Genomic DNA, 16,063 nt, shown 5'->3' on the forward strand with positions numbered 1-16,063 from the left:
AGAGTAGCAGTTCTCAACCTGTGGGTCACGACCCATTTGGAGGTCGAACGACCCTTTCACAGGGGTCGCCTAAGACCATCCTGCATATCAGATATTTACATTACGATTCATAACAGTAGCAACATTACAGTTATGAAGTAGCAATGAAAATAATTTTATGGTTGGGTCACAACATGAGGAACTGTATTTAAAGGGCCAGAAGGTTGAGAACCACTGCTCTAGAGGGTGGATGATAAAGGTTATAGGATAGAGCAGTGATTTTCAACCCATGTGCTGGAACACTTTAAAACATGCGATACCTGACTCTTTAATTAGAGGCACTGACTTCTTTTCCCTTCAGTGGTTCTCAACCTTCCTAATGCCGTGACCCTTTAATACAGATCTTCATGTTGTGGTGACCCCCAACTATAAAATTATTTTCATTGCTACTTCATAACTGTAATTTTGCTACTATTATGAATCGTAATGTAAATATCTGATATGCAGGATGTATTTTCATTGTTCGCAACCCACGGGGCTGAGAACCGCTGCCTTAGATTGTCAAATAAAAAAATGACAACATCCCGGCCAGTGTGGCTCAGTGGTTGAGCATCAACCTATGAACCAGGAGGTCACTGTTCGATTCCCAGTCAGGGCACATGCCCAGGTTGCCACTCAATCTCCAGTAGGGGGCGGGCAGAAGGCAGCTGATCAACGATTCTCATCACTGATGTTTCTATCCTTCTCTCCCTCTCCCTTCCTCTCTCTGAATAAAAAAGAAAAAACATACTTGAAAAAAAAAATGACAACAGCCAACACAATAACCATTTGGTGTGAATAAAATAAAATTATACCTCATTGTTTCGGCAGATTGGAAAAAATATAATATATTTTTTTGGTGGGCCTTAGAATTTTAGTAATTAGTTTTTGTGTGCCATGAGATGAGAAGGCCTTCTCTGGAATGGTGCTTTATGGGAAGTCCCCAAGGTCCCACGAATGAAGATTACCAGTATAAGATATTATTGAGATGTAGCTGTTCTCTTATTTCCTTATGTTCCACTAAATCTGGTTTGCTTTTCAAAGGAGGAAGAAGAGGAAGAAGACACGCCTGTGAATCCTGGTAGAGACAGTGCCACAAACCAAATAAGGAGAAAGGAACCCCAAAGTTCTACCACAACAAACTACCATCGCATAGGGACTAAATTCAACGAGGCCAAGACTAACCGGTCCCCGGCACGAGGAGGGGACTTCTCTGGAAAGGGTGATATTCCCGACACGTTTCTAGATCCCACTTCCCGACCAGTCACTGAATTAGCCCCAGAAAAAGATGTTTCTTTGACATCACGGACTGTGACCAAACCTCCACTTCTCACTCGGGAAGGCACTTCAGCCTCTAAAACTGCTCTCAGATTTCCACAGGGGAACATGTCTGGGACTGTGGAATCTCTAAGCACAGCTTCTGTAATGGAATCTCAAGAGGTGTCTACTGATCTCAGTGACGAAGAGAGCTTACTCACCAGTGTCAAGCTCGACCCGGGAGCCGATCATTCTTCAGGCTCCAGTCCCACCACCGCTGCTGTGCCGTTCACCTCCGAGAACGTAGCCCACGGGTATGAATTTTCTTCAGAAAACCCAGAGGCCATCACCTATGATGTCCTTATCCCAGAACCGGCGAGAAATGTTTCCGAAGAGTCAGCATCGTCGGGTTCAGAAGACTCCCTCAAAGACCCTTCCGGGGAGGGAAGCGTGTGGTTTCCTGGCCCCACAGACGGGAGGACACAGCCCGATGTTGGATCAGGTGGCGAGGGCCTTCTCCCTACTCATCCCACCGAGATCCATGTGGACGCATCTGAGAAGACAGCCGAGTCCTCTTCTCCAGGCCCATGGGTGCCCCAGGGCCCCTCGGTCACGGATATGGAAATGCCACCTTCTTCTTCCTTTGCCTTCTTCCCCACCGAGGTAACACCTCGCGCTTTCACTCCGTCCTCTGGGAAACGGGATTCGGTGCCCACCGTCAACGTGGTCTATTCGCAGACCACGCAGCCCGTGTACAATGGTGAGACACCTCTTCAACCTCCCTCCAGTAGTGGCGCCTTTCCTCTAGTCACCCCTGTGTTGCTTGGCCATCCGGTCCTCGACACTCCCCCTGCCGCTTCGAGTAGTGATCCGGCCTTGCATGCGACGCCTGTGTTTCCCAGTGTCCCTGTGTCATTCGACTCCATCCTGTCTTCCTCTGATGGTGCACCTTTGCTTCCATTTTCCTCTGCTTCCTTCAGTAGTGAATGGTTTCGCCATCTGTACACGGCTTCTCAGATCCTCCCACAAGTGACCTCCGCTGGGGAGAGTGCCCAGGGGTCCCTGCATGCTTCTCTGCCAGTGGCCGGGGGCGATGTCCTGTTAGCGCCCAGCCTGGCCCAGTCCTCTCCTGTGATGGCCCATCAGGCCACTCCTCATGCTGCTTCAGAGACGTTGGAATTCGGTGGTAGTGACGCTGGCGTCCTTCATAAAACGCGTCTGTCTCCTCCAGCTGAGCCAGCCAGCAGTGATGTCACCATGCATGCACGCTCTCCGGGGCCCGAGCCTTCCTCTGCCTGGTCTCATGCCGAGGCCTCCCGACACCTCCTCACTGTTTCTTACGGTTCTGCAGTCCCTGTGCATGATTCTGTCGGTGTGTCTTCTCGGGGTTCCTTCCTTAGCGGTCCTAGCCACACACCCGTGCCGCGGCCTTCGTTAATATCCCCCACCGCACCGTGGCTGCAGCCCACCCACGGCCTCTCTGGTGATGGGGAGTGGTCTGGCGCCTCCTCTGATAGTGAGTTGCTTTCACCTGACCCAGATGGCCTGACAGCCCTTAACATTTCTCCGCCTGTTTCTGTCGCTGAATTACCATATACGGTATCTGTGCTTGGTGATGATGATGATAAGCCGCTCTCTCAAAGGGATGTAGGAGGTGGAAATCAGACTGAACTGCACATTCCTCCTTTCACTGAGATGGGTGCCCGGCCTGAAGGCACAGTCACGCCCGGCCTGTACAGTAATGTAAATAAGTTGGATGCATCTTTACAAGAGCCCCCTGTTTCCATTTCTAACACAAAGGGCATACCTCCAGGCTCTCTTGCTTATACTACCACTAAGGTTTTTGATCATGAGATTAGTCAACCTCCAGAAAATAACTTTTCAGTTCAACCTACACATGCCGTATCTCAAGCAGCCGGGGATACTTCTCTTACACCTGTGCTTAGCGCAAAACCAGCACCCCCTGACCCCGCTTCTAGTGAAACGTTATCTCCTTCGACTCAACTCTTATTTTATGAGGCCTCCGCTTCTTTTAACCCTGAAGTATCGCTGCAACCTTCCTTTCAGGCTTCTGATGTTGACACGTTGCTTAAAACTGCTCTTTCGGCTGTGCCTAGAGCTCCAGTATCGGCTGCATCCCCCAAGGTTGAGCACATTAGTCCTACAATATTGCATCCCATGGCATCCAGTTCTGCTTCAAGTGAAAGCATGCTACACTCCACATCTGTGCCAGTTTTTGGTGTATCACCTGCTTCTAATGTGCCTGCTGCCTCACTCCAAAGTGTAACCATTTCTTATCCAAATAAGAAAGATGTTGAACCAGTCTTGCTTAAAAGCGAAAGTTCCCAGCAAGTGGTACCTTCATTGTTCAGTAATGATAAGTTCTTCCAAACTGCCCGTTTGGAGCTTAACCATGCCTTTCCCCCAGAAGGAAGGCAGGCATTTGCTACTCCTGTTTTATCGATGGATGTACCTCCCAATACACTTTTAAATGAGTTTGTATATCCTGATGAAGCCTTCATCTCCACCAAGGGTTCCATTACTGAGGAGGTATTGGCTGGTATTCCAGCAGTTGTTTCTGATACACTTTTAACTGCTGATCGTTCTGTCCCTCTCGGGAATGCGTATGTTTCTATTCCAGCCGCTTTTCCCAACAAAGATGGTTCTGTTGCCACAACCGAGTTGCTGTTTCCTTCTAAAACAATTTCCGAGCTGACTCACAGTGCCAGATCTGATGCTGAGTTAGTGGGTGGTGGTGGTGGTGATGATGATGACGATGATAGAGATAGAGATGGCTTACCTGTAAATAAGTGTATGTCCTGCTCCTTCTATAGAGAATCCCAGGAAAAGGTGATGAATGATTCAGACCCCAAGGAAAACAGTCTTGTGGATCAGAATAACCCAATATCATACTCCCTGTCTGAGAAATCTGGAGAAGAAAGTAAAGTCACAGTTGTGACCTCAGAAAGTCAGACTTATATGGACAGAAGTCCTCATAAATCACCATCAACAATTGTGCTCTCCCCAAAGCACGGTGATGGGAAACAGGACAGTGACCTTCAGACTGCTAATGCCCTGCTTCCTTTCCCCCCGGCATCTACAGCATGGGCAGTTCTTACAGGGGACGAAGAGAGCGGATCAGGGCAAAGTGTCTCAGGTAGTCTTAATGAGAACGAGACCGCCACAGCTTTGCGTTTTCCAGATGTTAATGAAAGCTCTGTGGCTGGGGTCCTGGAAGCAGGTGACTCAGAGATAACTCCTGGTTCCCCACAGTCCTCAGCACCGACTGTTGCTAGCAGGCACTCAGAAGTGGTCAGCATTTCAGAGGCAGGTTAGTGGTGCATCAAAGGGATAGGATCGGAGGCTGGGGGTTTTCTTCCTCAAAAAATAGAAAAATCATGAAAACATAGAAAGTTGGTAAAATGATGCATCGGTTTTTAACCAACACTTCAAATCAATTTACGGTTTTTAGAAGATGACTTTATTCATTACTTCAAATGAATACTCACTATGTGGGTGTTTTTTGTTGTTGTTTTTTTTTTTTTTGCTTTTTATGAAAATATTGGTGGCATACCATGTTGTATTAGTTTTAGGTGTACAACATAGGGATTCAACATTTATATACCTTATGATGTGTTCACCATGACAAGTCTATTAACCATTTGTCAGTGCAAAGTTAGTATGCTACTATGGACTCTATTTCCTATGCTGTACACTACATCCCTGGGCCTTATCTATTTTATAACTGGAAGCTGTCCCTCTAGTCCCCTTTACCTTTTTCAGTCATTGCCCCATTTCCCCACCCCAACTCCCAGCAGCCATCACGGTTTGTTCTGTGAATCTGAGTCTGTTTCTGTTTTGTTTGTTTTGGTCTTTAATTCTCTGCAAAAGAGAGAAAATGACTTTTATTTATTGTCAGTTTTTCATGTTCTACAGGATGCCTATTGTATGTGGGAGCAATTATGCGTGCATAATATATTTTTACTATACTGCTTTTTAAATGATAGCTTAAAGTGTTGCTATTTTTAGATGATTTTAATTTCCCTATTTACTCATGTTCTAAAATAAGGTGTAAATGAGTTCTATGGAATTCGAAAATGAATTATAAGTTCTGAGAGTAATATGATATAAGCACCTTTTTCTGACCTGCCCCATGAAAAGGAATTGTGTAATTTGCACCACACCAGCGTGGGGAGTTTTATAAAAAAGTCCTATTGCTAACTTTTGAGAGTGAATGATAAGCTTTTTTTAAAAACAAGGTTTTAATTTTTTAAAATTGTCTTTGTTTGATTATCTTAATGTTGCCTAAAGAGGGCAGTGTAAACTAACAAAGCACAGTCTACTTTGTACTTGTTATACACCTTTCTAAGAAGTTAAATAATGGGCATTAGTATGCAGTGTATGTATAGGTATTGTATGACAAGATGTAAAATGTTAGAACACTTTCTGTAGAGATGCATTTCATTTATTAATGGATTTTATGCAAATTAGTTTATTGGCCAGATGTTTCTTAGAGCAGATTATTTACAGCATGTTTGCTTCAAATGCCAGTGAGAAAAAAGGGAAATTCAATACCATTAACCACACAGAATACTAGATAATGTTATTGAATTGATCATAAGAATTTTATAATTTGCTTTTATTAAATTTTAAAACATTTTTTAAATTAACAATGAACATATTTAAATCTAACAGTAAATTAAAAGACAGGCTAGAGTAACATCTTTCAGTATTATTGCATAAAAGTGAATATTTATAATCCAGAACATAGACACTAATCCCACTGGGACATTTTTTCTCTTTCATTATTTGTATTCCCTTCAATTGTATGCTTTTCTTTAAGTATAGCAGCAATTAAAAGTTTGTACATTTTGATAGAGAAGTTGTCTAAGTATTCTGACTTGATACTATTTAACATTGCATTCCAGTTTAAAAACTTAAACTCTATGTGAGAATAAATAATGAACCCATAGGTCACCATATTCACTAGAATTGCCATATATATATGGCTCTAATTATAGTACATTTTTAAAATGTTTATCAGATTCATTTTAGAGGAAAATATCAGGAATCAATCTATTTTTCTGTCTTTCTGGGTAGTGACATCATTGAGATATTCTTGCTAGATTATGCTTTTATGGAAAGACAATATATATATAGGGAAATATCAAACCTAGAATTATTGACTAAAACTTAGCAATTTCTCTTCAATAAATCTTACTAGATTTATCAAGTTATTAAGAGTATGTTTTCCCACTGATGAGGAGAAAACAACATGAATATAGCATCCAACATTATCAAATAACAATTAATGAAGTAAATAAAGTAAAACAAGATTAGGGAAATTTTTGCTTGTTTTTAAAGCTATATCTGTAAAAAAATAATACATAGTATGTCTTATCAAATAAGTGAATATGCCTCTTTGTCAAATGCCTATAGATTAATTCTGAAAATTATAATTTGATTATGTATCTTTAAAGGTAGAATAACTTACAAGACATGTTCCTCAAAATAATATAGGTAAGCCAAATATTAATATCTGCAGTTTATGACTGCATAAACCTAGACCCAGAGATACTAGATTATCTGATCCAGGTCAGTTAGGGAGTTAATACAAAACTGAGACTGAATACCTGAGTTATTTGGTGTCTATGACTTAGGACTAGGCTTTCAAGAATGTAGATAATAAAGTATGTATGTAATGCTTAGTTTGTAAAGCCAGAATTATAATGTTTTATTCTGAAAAGGTACTTTAAAATATTAATCTTAGTTTTTTTTATTTTCTAATTGCCTATTAGTAGATTCTTGCCTTATCATTTAGGTAAGTTATATATACAACTGAGCTTATATCAAAATTAATATTTTAGTTTCAACTAATGAATATAAAAATCATACAACTAGTTGTCATTATAATATGCAATGCAGTCAGTTGGTTGTGTGCATTGTCCTGTAGTATCTCACCTTGAACAAAATACCTAGGTTTCATAATATGTAATTAATAATTATGGATTTATAGTTCTAACTCCTCAATTAAAGGTTTTATTTAAAATCAGACTTCTCAGAAAGCTTAAGAGAAAGTTTGTATACAAGACTATATTTGTGCACATGTGTATGGATAGTGTGTATACATAGTGTGTATGGTATATATGGTAATTTGTTATGCATTTTATGTGTTATGTATCTTATATAGCACATATATGATCATACATATCTCATATATGTTGCACATGCATATATATAAATGAGATGTATGTATCTATATATGTTTATATGCATATTGTTATGAATATTTGTAGTCATTGAAGACCTGTGTAATTATATAAGCTCACTTTGTATGTAATTAATGTACATCATTGGTTCTCACACTTTAATGTGAACCAGAATCACCTGGAGGACTTGTTAAACACAGATTTCAGGGCCTTACCCACAGTGTCTTCTTTATTATTATTAATTTTCAGAGAGAGAGCAAATCATTGACTTGTTCCACTTATTTACGCATTCATTGGTTGATTCTCCTCCCCCCTCCCCTCACTGGTTATTTGTGGGTCTTTTTTAATTCTTTATTGTTGAAAATATTACATATGTCTCCTTTCTCCCCCATTGACCTCTCCCAGCCTGCTCCCGCCCCCCAGCACAGGCCTTCACCCCCCTATTGTCTGTGTCCATTGGTTATGCTTATATGCATGCAAGTCCTTTGATTGATCTCTTACCACCCTCCTCCCACTTTCCCCTGCCTTCCCTCTGAGGTTTGATGGTCTGTTCACTGCTTCTATGTCTCTGGATCTATTTTGTCCATCAGTTTACATTGTTCAATATATACCACAAATGAGTGAGATCAGGCGATACTTATCTTTCTCCGACTGGCTTATTTCGCTTAGCATAGTGCTCTCCAGGTTGACTCTTTTAAAAATGCCCTGATTGGAGACTGAATGCAACCTTGGCATATCAGGACAACGCTCTAACCAACGGAGCTACCCGGCCAGGGCACCACTGAGTTTCAGTAAATGTAGGGGTAGGCCCCAATTTTTCATTTTTAACAAATTTCAGGGGATCCAATGCCACTAAGGGCTGCACTTCGAGAATAACAGACACAGATAGTATTAACCACCCTTTGTAATTACTAGGTACCAGGAACTTTGCTAAGTGGTGGTTTAATTTATTACCCACAGATTTTCCATTTAGATCATGATAGTTACAGCAGAAAAAATGTAAAGACAATAAAATAAGGTGCTTTTGTAAATTTCATAGAGATATTGTAAAGGATTCATCATCAGATTAATTTATTTTCTAAATGAGCCTCGCCATATACGTAACTGCCAGAGCACATGGTTAGTGAAGTAGAAAGTATACGTGGACTTCTCTCACAGAATATTAACTACAGCGCAAGTGTCAGTTGACTTACAATATTTCCACTTTTCCATTTTATGATTTTTCGGCACATCCTTGAATTCCACTATTTTTATTTTTTTTTTTTAGAAAATGCATTTATAAATTGTAAGAACAAACATTTTGGGAAATTTGAGTATCATTTCTATGCCTTGGATCTGTGTGAGTAGATTAAAATTTTGGCCCTTTTTGCATCATCCAGTTACAGAAGGGAGCTATCATTTTACATCTTAAGTTCTCTGCACTAGCTATATTTTGCTTATGAATGTATATCACTCTCAAAATATTTCAATTTCCATTGAATCCCTTTGTCTCATGTCACTAATGGCGAGGTACTTACTTAGTGTAACAGCACCAGGTGTGCCATTTGTGTAGGAAGCAATGGAGACGCTCCCGGAGAAAGTAAATGTAGTTCTTAATAAACTCCTCCAGGTAGACAGGTGGTGCTGTCAGCCTGTCATTGTGGTAGCACGGTTCTGTTCAGGCGCCTTTGTCTCCCACTGCGCACACCGCAGAGCGGAAGGGACGATGGTGCCTGGCCACTGACCCCCCCCCCCCCCCCCCGCCCCGTAAAAACTTGGAAGGACAGCGCCAGTGGCAGTGATTTTGAAAGTGCTAGAACAAGGACACACCTGCTTGCTCACAAAAATACTCACTTGTCACCTTTTAAAATGAACCCAAGGAGAGGATTTAACCTTTTTCATAATTTACATTGGCATATTTGAAAAGAATTTCTTAGACCTATGTAGTCCTTCCATTCATGTGCAGTAGTATTTTTATTTTTGATAGAGAAACATGTGATAAGAAGGATATTCAAAATAACATTTTTAAAGCACCCTGCATTTAAATTTTAAATCGTTGTTATCTTCATGAAGACTTACCTTAATGTAAGAACGGTTGTCCTAAGATTCTCTTTGAATGAAATGACTAACTGCTCCTAATTATTTACCTAACTGCAGGATTAAAAACGATTCTTTTAAAATTAATTTTGGAAAATCAAGATTTTATATGGTGATTCAGTAAGTAGCGTTGTTTTCCTGATTGTTTTATTTCAAAGCTGGATAGCCTTCTTATTTTAATGCTTCCATTTTCCTGTTAACAGTCTTCTCAAGGCAGTATTATGCTCACGCTTGCCATAGCTCCGCTACCTGGGAGCCAATCTCTGTTAGGATATTATAGTTCTTCAGGTCTGATTGCCTGCCTTCTTTTTAGATTTTGGTTTACTTAAATTGGCTTATAGTCATAAACATTCTTTGCATCATAGAGTCAAAATTTTAAAGGTAAGCAATTATTTGCAATTGTTTATGATTGAAAATAGCAATTATTTGATTGAAAATGTTGTAACTTTCCTTTAAATTTAAATATCAACTCTCTTCATTTTCTCCGACTACAGAGGCCAGTAATAGTAGCCATGAGTCTCGTATTGGTCTAGCTGAGGGGTTGGAATCCGAAAAGAAGGCAGTTATACCCCTTGTGATCGTGTCAGCCCTGACTTTTATCTGTCTAGTGGTTCTTGTGGGTATTCTCATCTATTGGAGGTAAGTTGAGTGCTTTCTTTGGAGATGTATTTCATAAAGCTCAGATTTTTGCCTTGTTTTTACCTGAAAGTTTGTCAAAGCACATTCAAATTCTTTATACTTGAGAGCTACCATTAACTTATCCAGGTACTATGAATGAGATTAATTTTTGAATCCAGAGTCATAATAATGAAAAATTTGATTATTCTTCATACTTCAATCAAACAATGAAAGGTAAAATGGAGGACCTTTGGCTTAAGTTATTATAATGCAGTACTTTTACAGTTATACTTTCATATTTAACATTCAAACCTTAACATAACATTTAACATGATTATAACCTTCTCAGCTTCAGTGCTCCTACTGTTATAATTTTTAAAGTTAGTACTTAAGAATACATAATTTTTGACATAGTAAAAAGTAGTTTTTTAATTATTGGATTTTGCACAAGATGCATATCAACTGCATACTAAAAAAAAAAAAAAATACCCCATATATAAAAGTAAAATTCAAGCAATTAAAATATAAATTTAAATTAATGACCATATAAAGACCCATGGTATTTGAAAATATATTATAATTTGCCTTGAGGATGAAATTTTGCTTCATTCCCACCAATAACCTGCTAAAATCTTTAAAAGACAGGGAAATTGTAGCCATCATAAGCTTCCCATCCTATAGCAAGATCAACACAAAGCAAATTAGTGAGTTTACATGGACACAGTTCAGTCCGGACAGCTGTTCTGATTGTGTCAGTTAGTGAACAAGAGCTTCATAATGATAAGGAGAACCATGCCTGTAAACCAAGTAAAGGGCCTAGCTTAGTACTTTTTAATTCTGTTTTCAAAGAGCATTTTGTTCAGCAGATCTATAATTAACTCCTTTTTGGTTACAACATTTTGCTATAAATCCATATTACCATTCTTTATGTGTTATCCCAAAGTATATTCTCATTTTATTGAAAAATATTTGCTATTTCAAAAATATTGACTATTTTCCATGTACCTAAGGTAACAACTACGGGAGAATATTTTTAAATGAATGAATGACAGTCAGTTCTGTCAAGAAATTTATGCTCATTGAGGAGAAGTAATTTTCCATGAAAATACATAAAATATTATAAAAGTGCATGCATGGCAGCTGATATCTGTAAAGCTAAAATGGTCTAAAAGAGCTAAAGAGCTAAAGCTAAAAGAGAACACAGGATCTTGACAGGCCAGAAGTGGCAGGCAAATGTAATATAGTGCTCGAGCTGGACGGGATTCAGGTGGAGATAGGCCTGGCCAACGTGGCTCAGTGGTTGAGTGTTGACCGATGAACCAGGAGGTCACGGTCTGATTCCTGGTCAGGGCACATGTGGGGCATACAGGAGGCAGCCTATCAGTGATTCTCTCTCATCATTGATGTTTCGATCTCTCCCTTCCTCTCTGAAATCAATAAAAATATGTTAATAAAAAAAAATTTAGAAAGCCCTCACAAGGCTTTGTAAAAAAAAAAAAAAAAAAAAAAAAAAAGAAAAGAAAAGAAGAAGCAGGTGGAGATAAAGATAAAGGAGAAGGGCATTGCAGGCAGGAGGCAAGACTGGAAGCAGGATGACTTGAGTATCTGAAGCATGTGGTTGCATGACATTGGTTGGCTATGGTAGAATGTTTTCAAGGCCAACTGTATTTTATACCTGATTTCCTTTCAAAACAGAGTAGACTGCAGAATGTGGAGAACAGATCATGCTTCTGTTATTGTACATGGGTTAGGTGCCTATTTTGTCCACAACATGAATCAAACAAAGCTGCTTTCTTCAGTAAGTTCTGTAGTTGCCAATGACTCTTTTTCCAGAAGATCCCATGCTCTGCAGAGGCCCGAGATCACAGTACAGAATTCATACATGTTTGCTCAACAAGAATTCATATTGTTTTTCTTCCTTCTTACCAACATTGATACCATATTTATTTAAATGACTTATTTATAGCTAATCATATTTCCCCTGCCAAACCAGTTTTTAGACTTATTGGGAATTGGAGTTAAACAAATTTAAAATAAGATGGAAAGCAGGACCTAATTTTACTTTATAGCAAATAGTGCTAGTAAAAAGTTCCAATAAAGATGTCAGATAGTTTAGAGTTATAAGATTGAAATAAGTATTATGAGTCTTCTAATCTCTTACTTAATATTTTAAGTTTATTTTCTACAAATCTGAAAATTACTCTTATTTCAATACGATTTGGTATTTCATAGAAAATTAAATTTTGGAGTGTTTTTTTATCTTCAATTAATAATGGGTCATTCCATCTGTATCATGCAGGGGAAAAATATAAAATTACAAGTTGAACAATATTAATTTAACTTTCACCAATAAGATGTTTCTCATTTCTTCACAAATAACACGTGATGTACCCTGAATAGAGAGTGCATTAACACTCTGATGGTTTTATGTGTTTTGTTTTGTTTTTAATATATTTATTGGTTTCAGAGAGAGTAAGGGAGAGGGAGATAGAAACATCAATGATGATAGAGAGTCATTGATTGGCTGCCTCCTGCATGCCCGCTACCAAGGATCGAGCCCGCAACCTGGGCATGTGCCCTTGACCAGAATCGAACCAGGGACCCTTCAGTCTGCAGGCTGATGCTCTTTCCACTGAGCCAAACCAGCTGGGCTTTATGTGTATATTTTATATCCAGCTATCAAATGTTTTGATAAAGTTTGCTACTTTGACTTACCCATTTCAGAACTTGACATAGCTGTTCTACTCACATCCATGTGAAGTTAAATCTCTTTGAAATGTAATCTTTTTTTTTTCTTTTTTTTTAAAATATATTTTATTGATTTTTTACAGAGAGGAAGGGAGAGGGATAGAGAGCTAGAAACATCGATGAGAGAGAAACATCGATCGGCTGCCTCCTGCACGGGATGTGCCCACAACCAAGGTACATGCCCTTGACTGGAATCGAACCCAGGACTTTTCAGTCCAAAGGCCGACGCTCTATCCACTGAGCCAAACCGGTTAGGGCGAAATGTAATCTTTTAGATCAATAATACAGTAGGGGTGTCATTTGCTAAATTACAAAATGCCAGTGTTAGTATATTCTTCAAGGTTTGTGTCAATTACCCAAATTCCAATGTAGATGCATTTGTGAACAATATAATTCCACTAGTCAATTTGGAAACTTTTTAGGCCTTCCTGGAAACTACAGCCTGTGGGAAGGTTAAAAATCATACCGGCCCAGCTGGCATGGCTCAGTAGTTGAGCATCGACCTATGAACCAGGAGGTCATGGTTCCATTCCCGGTCAGGGCACATGCCTAGGTTGCAGGCTCCATCCCCAGCTAATCAATAATTCTCTCTCATTATTGATGTTCCTATCTCTCTCTCTCCCCCTTCTTCTCTGAAATCAATAAAAATATTTTTTAAATCATACCAAGGGTCCCAATGGCCCTTATATGTGTTTCCAAATTTACATATTTAAACATTTTTCTAGCCTAGTTTTTAGGAGAAAAATATAACCTCAGAGTGTTATGCTAAATCCTCTCTTTTGTCTAATTTACCTAACTCAAGGTGGTCCCCTATGTTTTGTGCAAACCTTGAGAGAAAAGATGTTGTAGCAGGAAGACAGAATAAATTAGAGGTGATAAAATTTGGGTCCCTTTCCCAGTTCATCCTGGCATTTGTTTTATGGCCTTGGGCACCTCACTCACCCACCTCAGAATTAGTTTTCTCTTTTTACCATTTGCAGGGAAGTTTCACTAGATTACCGTACAGATTTCAGTCAGCCCTTTTGGGTTCTGTCATGAATACAGCATGAGGGATGGATAGTGTTTCCTATTTGTATAAGGATCTAAAAAATGGAATAATAATTACAAATGTTGAGTTTTTAATTCTAAATACTTACTGTGATGAAAAGGTGTAAATTGAATAATCAGATTAACGTTGATTGATAGGGCCTATGTCTGCAAGTTTAAAACAGTCATCACTTTTTCATCATGGCTGAGTGATAATTAGCAGGAGACACAGTGATCAACACTTAGCACATAGACGTGAAGACAGTCATTGCTTATACAGAACAGATGGACTATAGATAGTGTCTTGTCATACATTAAATAATATGCCTGGAAATTATTTTCCAGATGTTTTAAGGTATAATTTACATAAGCCAAGTTGTAAATTTCAAAGATGCAAAATTACTTTGATAAGGAAGATAGTCAAAAAGTTCTTTTTAAAAAGACCAGGGGTAAATTTTTTTAGAGCTTTTTTAGTAGTTAGAATTTTTAAAAAAAACGAAACGCCAAAGTTATATTCAACAAAACAGCATTCATTAAAAGCAGTGTAGAAAAGAACTTGCCATAGACACATTGTTTTGACTGGTGGGAGTGGGAAGAAAAGCATTTCGAATTCTCTCTTCATCTTAAATTTAAGTTTGTAGGCCATTGAGGGGAGCTACCACCCCAGAATAGAGGCCTCCCAGTACCGTGCTGCCTTTTAGGTAGAATGTCACTTCCTAGGTAAGATTACCTAGTAGCAATATACAAATGCCCTTCATCCAGAATTTATCCTGCACTGTTTTAATATTTCCCACTTACAGGCTTTTTGGTATGATTTTCCTACTTACAAGGTTCTTTTGCTAAAAAAAGTAGAGTTGGTATTTACCCAGATACTACAATGAACAGTAGTAACATGTTAAACGTCAGTACCAATGTGTTTTAATTTATCTTTTCTATTTTATGATATGCTATCTTCTTCCCATTTTCTCAGAGACAAGCTCTTTCTGTTTGTCCATCCATTCATCCATCCATGCATTCATCTTTCTCTAGCTATATACTACACCTCTCCCTCCCAAGTGCTTTGAGATTTTTAAGTTATCCCATTTGGGGCTTGGGTAGATAAGAGACTTTAGAATGCAGCTGTAAACTAATTTATGATTGGTGGATTTACTTGCTCCTGAAAATCCATCTAATCATTCAATTTTTAATACCTGTGGTACTCCAGGCACTGTATTAAAAGTTGAGTGTATCCCTAGCTGGTTTGGCTCAGTGGATAGAGCATCGGCCTGCGAACTGAAGGGTCCCGGGTTCGATTCCGGTCAAGGTCTCATGCCTGGGTTGCAGGCTCAATCCCCACTGGGGGGCATGCAGGAGGCAGCCAATCAATGATTCTCTCTCATCATTGATGTTTCTATCTCTTCCTTTCCTTCCTCTCTAAAATCAATTTTTAAAAAAAGAAAGAGTTGAGTCTACATAATTCCTATCTTTAAATATATATGGCATGGCACAAAATAAATATATTGCAAAGTAATTACTCTAACCACCAATTAAGAAGAGAATTTAAAATAAAATAATGGAGAATAATGTCCAGTGAGGTGATGGTCAGGATTAATTAAGCATATTTTTTAAATCAAGTAAAGGTGATTGTGAATGGAGGTTTGTATTAGGTGAAGTGGGAACAGAGTAACTGAGTGCTAGAGTCTGCTCAGACAGCAAGAGAATGTTTTCCCGGGGAAGATGCCACTGAGCGGTCTTGAAGGAGACAGCGCTTGCCTGGCATATCAGTAAGAGAGGCATTTGATCAGAAGGAGAATAATGTTTAAAGCTGGGAGGAGAAATACTGAGTTAGGTCAGAAAAGGGCGTGTTCAATGATCTGTAACTTGTTAGCATTATTAGAGTAGAAATGTCAAAAAAGGTGAGGACCATAGGTAGATAGGGTATACATATTGTAAGATACTGGGTACCATAATCTGAAAATCTGTAACATACAGAACTAGAGCCAGTGTGTTAAAGGAATAGAGAGACTGAGTTTTGGGTTGATACAAGAACAATTTCAACAGTAAGAGGCACAACAGTGGGACAGGAAGGCCTCCCCTTTGATACCATTTGGAGACACTTAGAAGGGAATGAG

The 16,063-nt window shown here is 39.0% G+C and overlaps 1 protein-coding gene across 4 annotated transcripts in view; it reads left to right on the plus strand.

Annotated features, from left to right (window-relative positions):
- The window catches only part of PTPRZ1 (protein tyrosine phosphatase receptor type Z1), a 177,253-nt gene that overhangs the window by 127,953 nt on the left and 33,237 nt on the right, over positions 1–16,063 (plus strand). For 2 of the 4 annotated variants that reach the window (XM_081102311.1, XM_081102312.1), the window contains exons 12-13: positions 1,063–4,606; positions 10,055–10,199. In XM_081102311.1, the coding sequence (XP_080958437.1) occupies positions 1,063–4,606; positions 10,055–10,199 (3,689 nt within the window). The remainder of the gene's footprint in view (positions 1–1,062; positions 4,607–10,054; positions 10,200–16,063) is intronic. The other 2 variants (XM_081102313.1, XM_081102314.1) reach the window with 1 other exon arrangement.

The sequence above is a fragment of the Myotis nattereri genome (genome assembly GCF_964212035.1).
Source record: "Myotis nattereri genome assembly, chromosome: 11".
Lineage (NCBI taxonomy): Eukaryota > Metazoa > Chordata > Mammalia > Chiroptera > Vespertilionidae > Myotis > Myotis nattereri.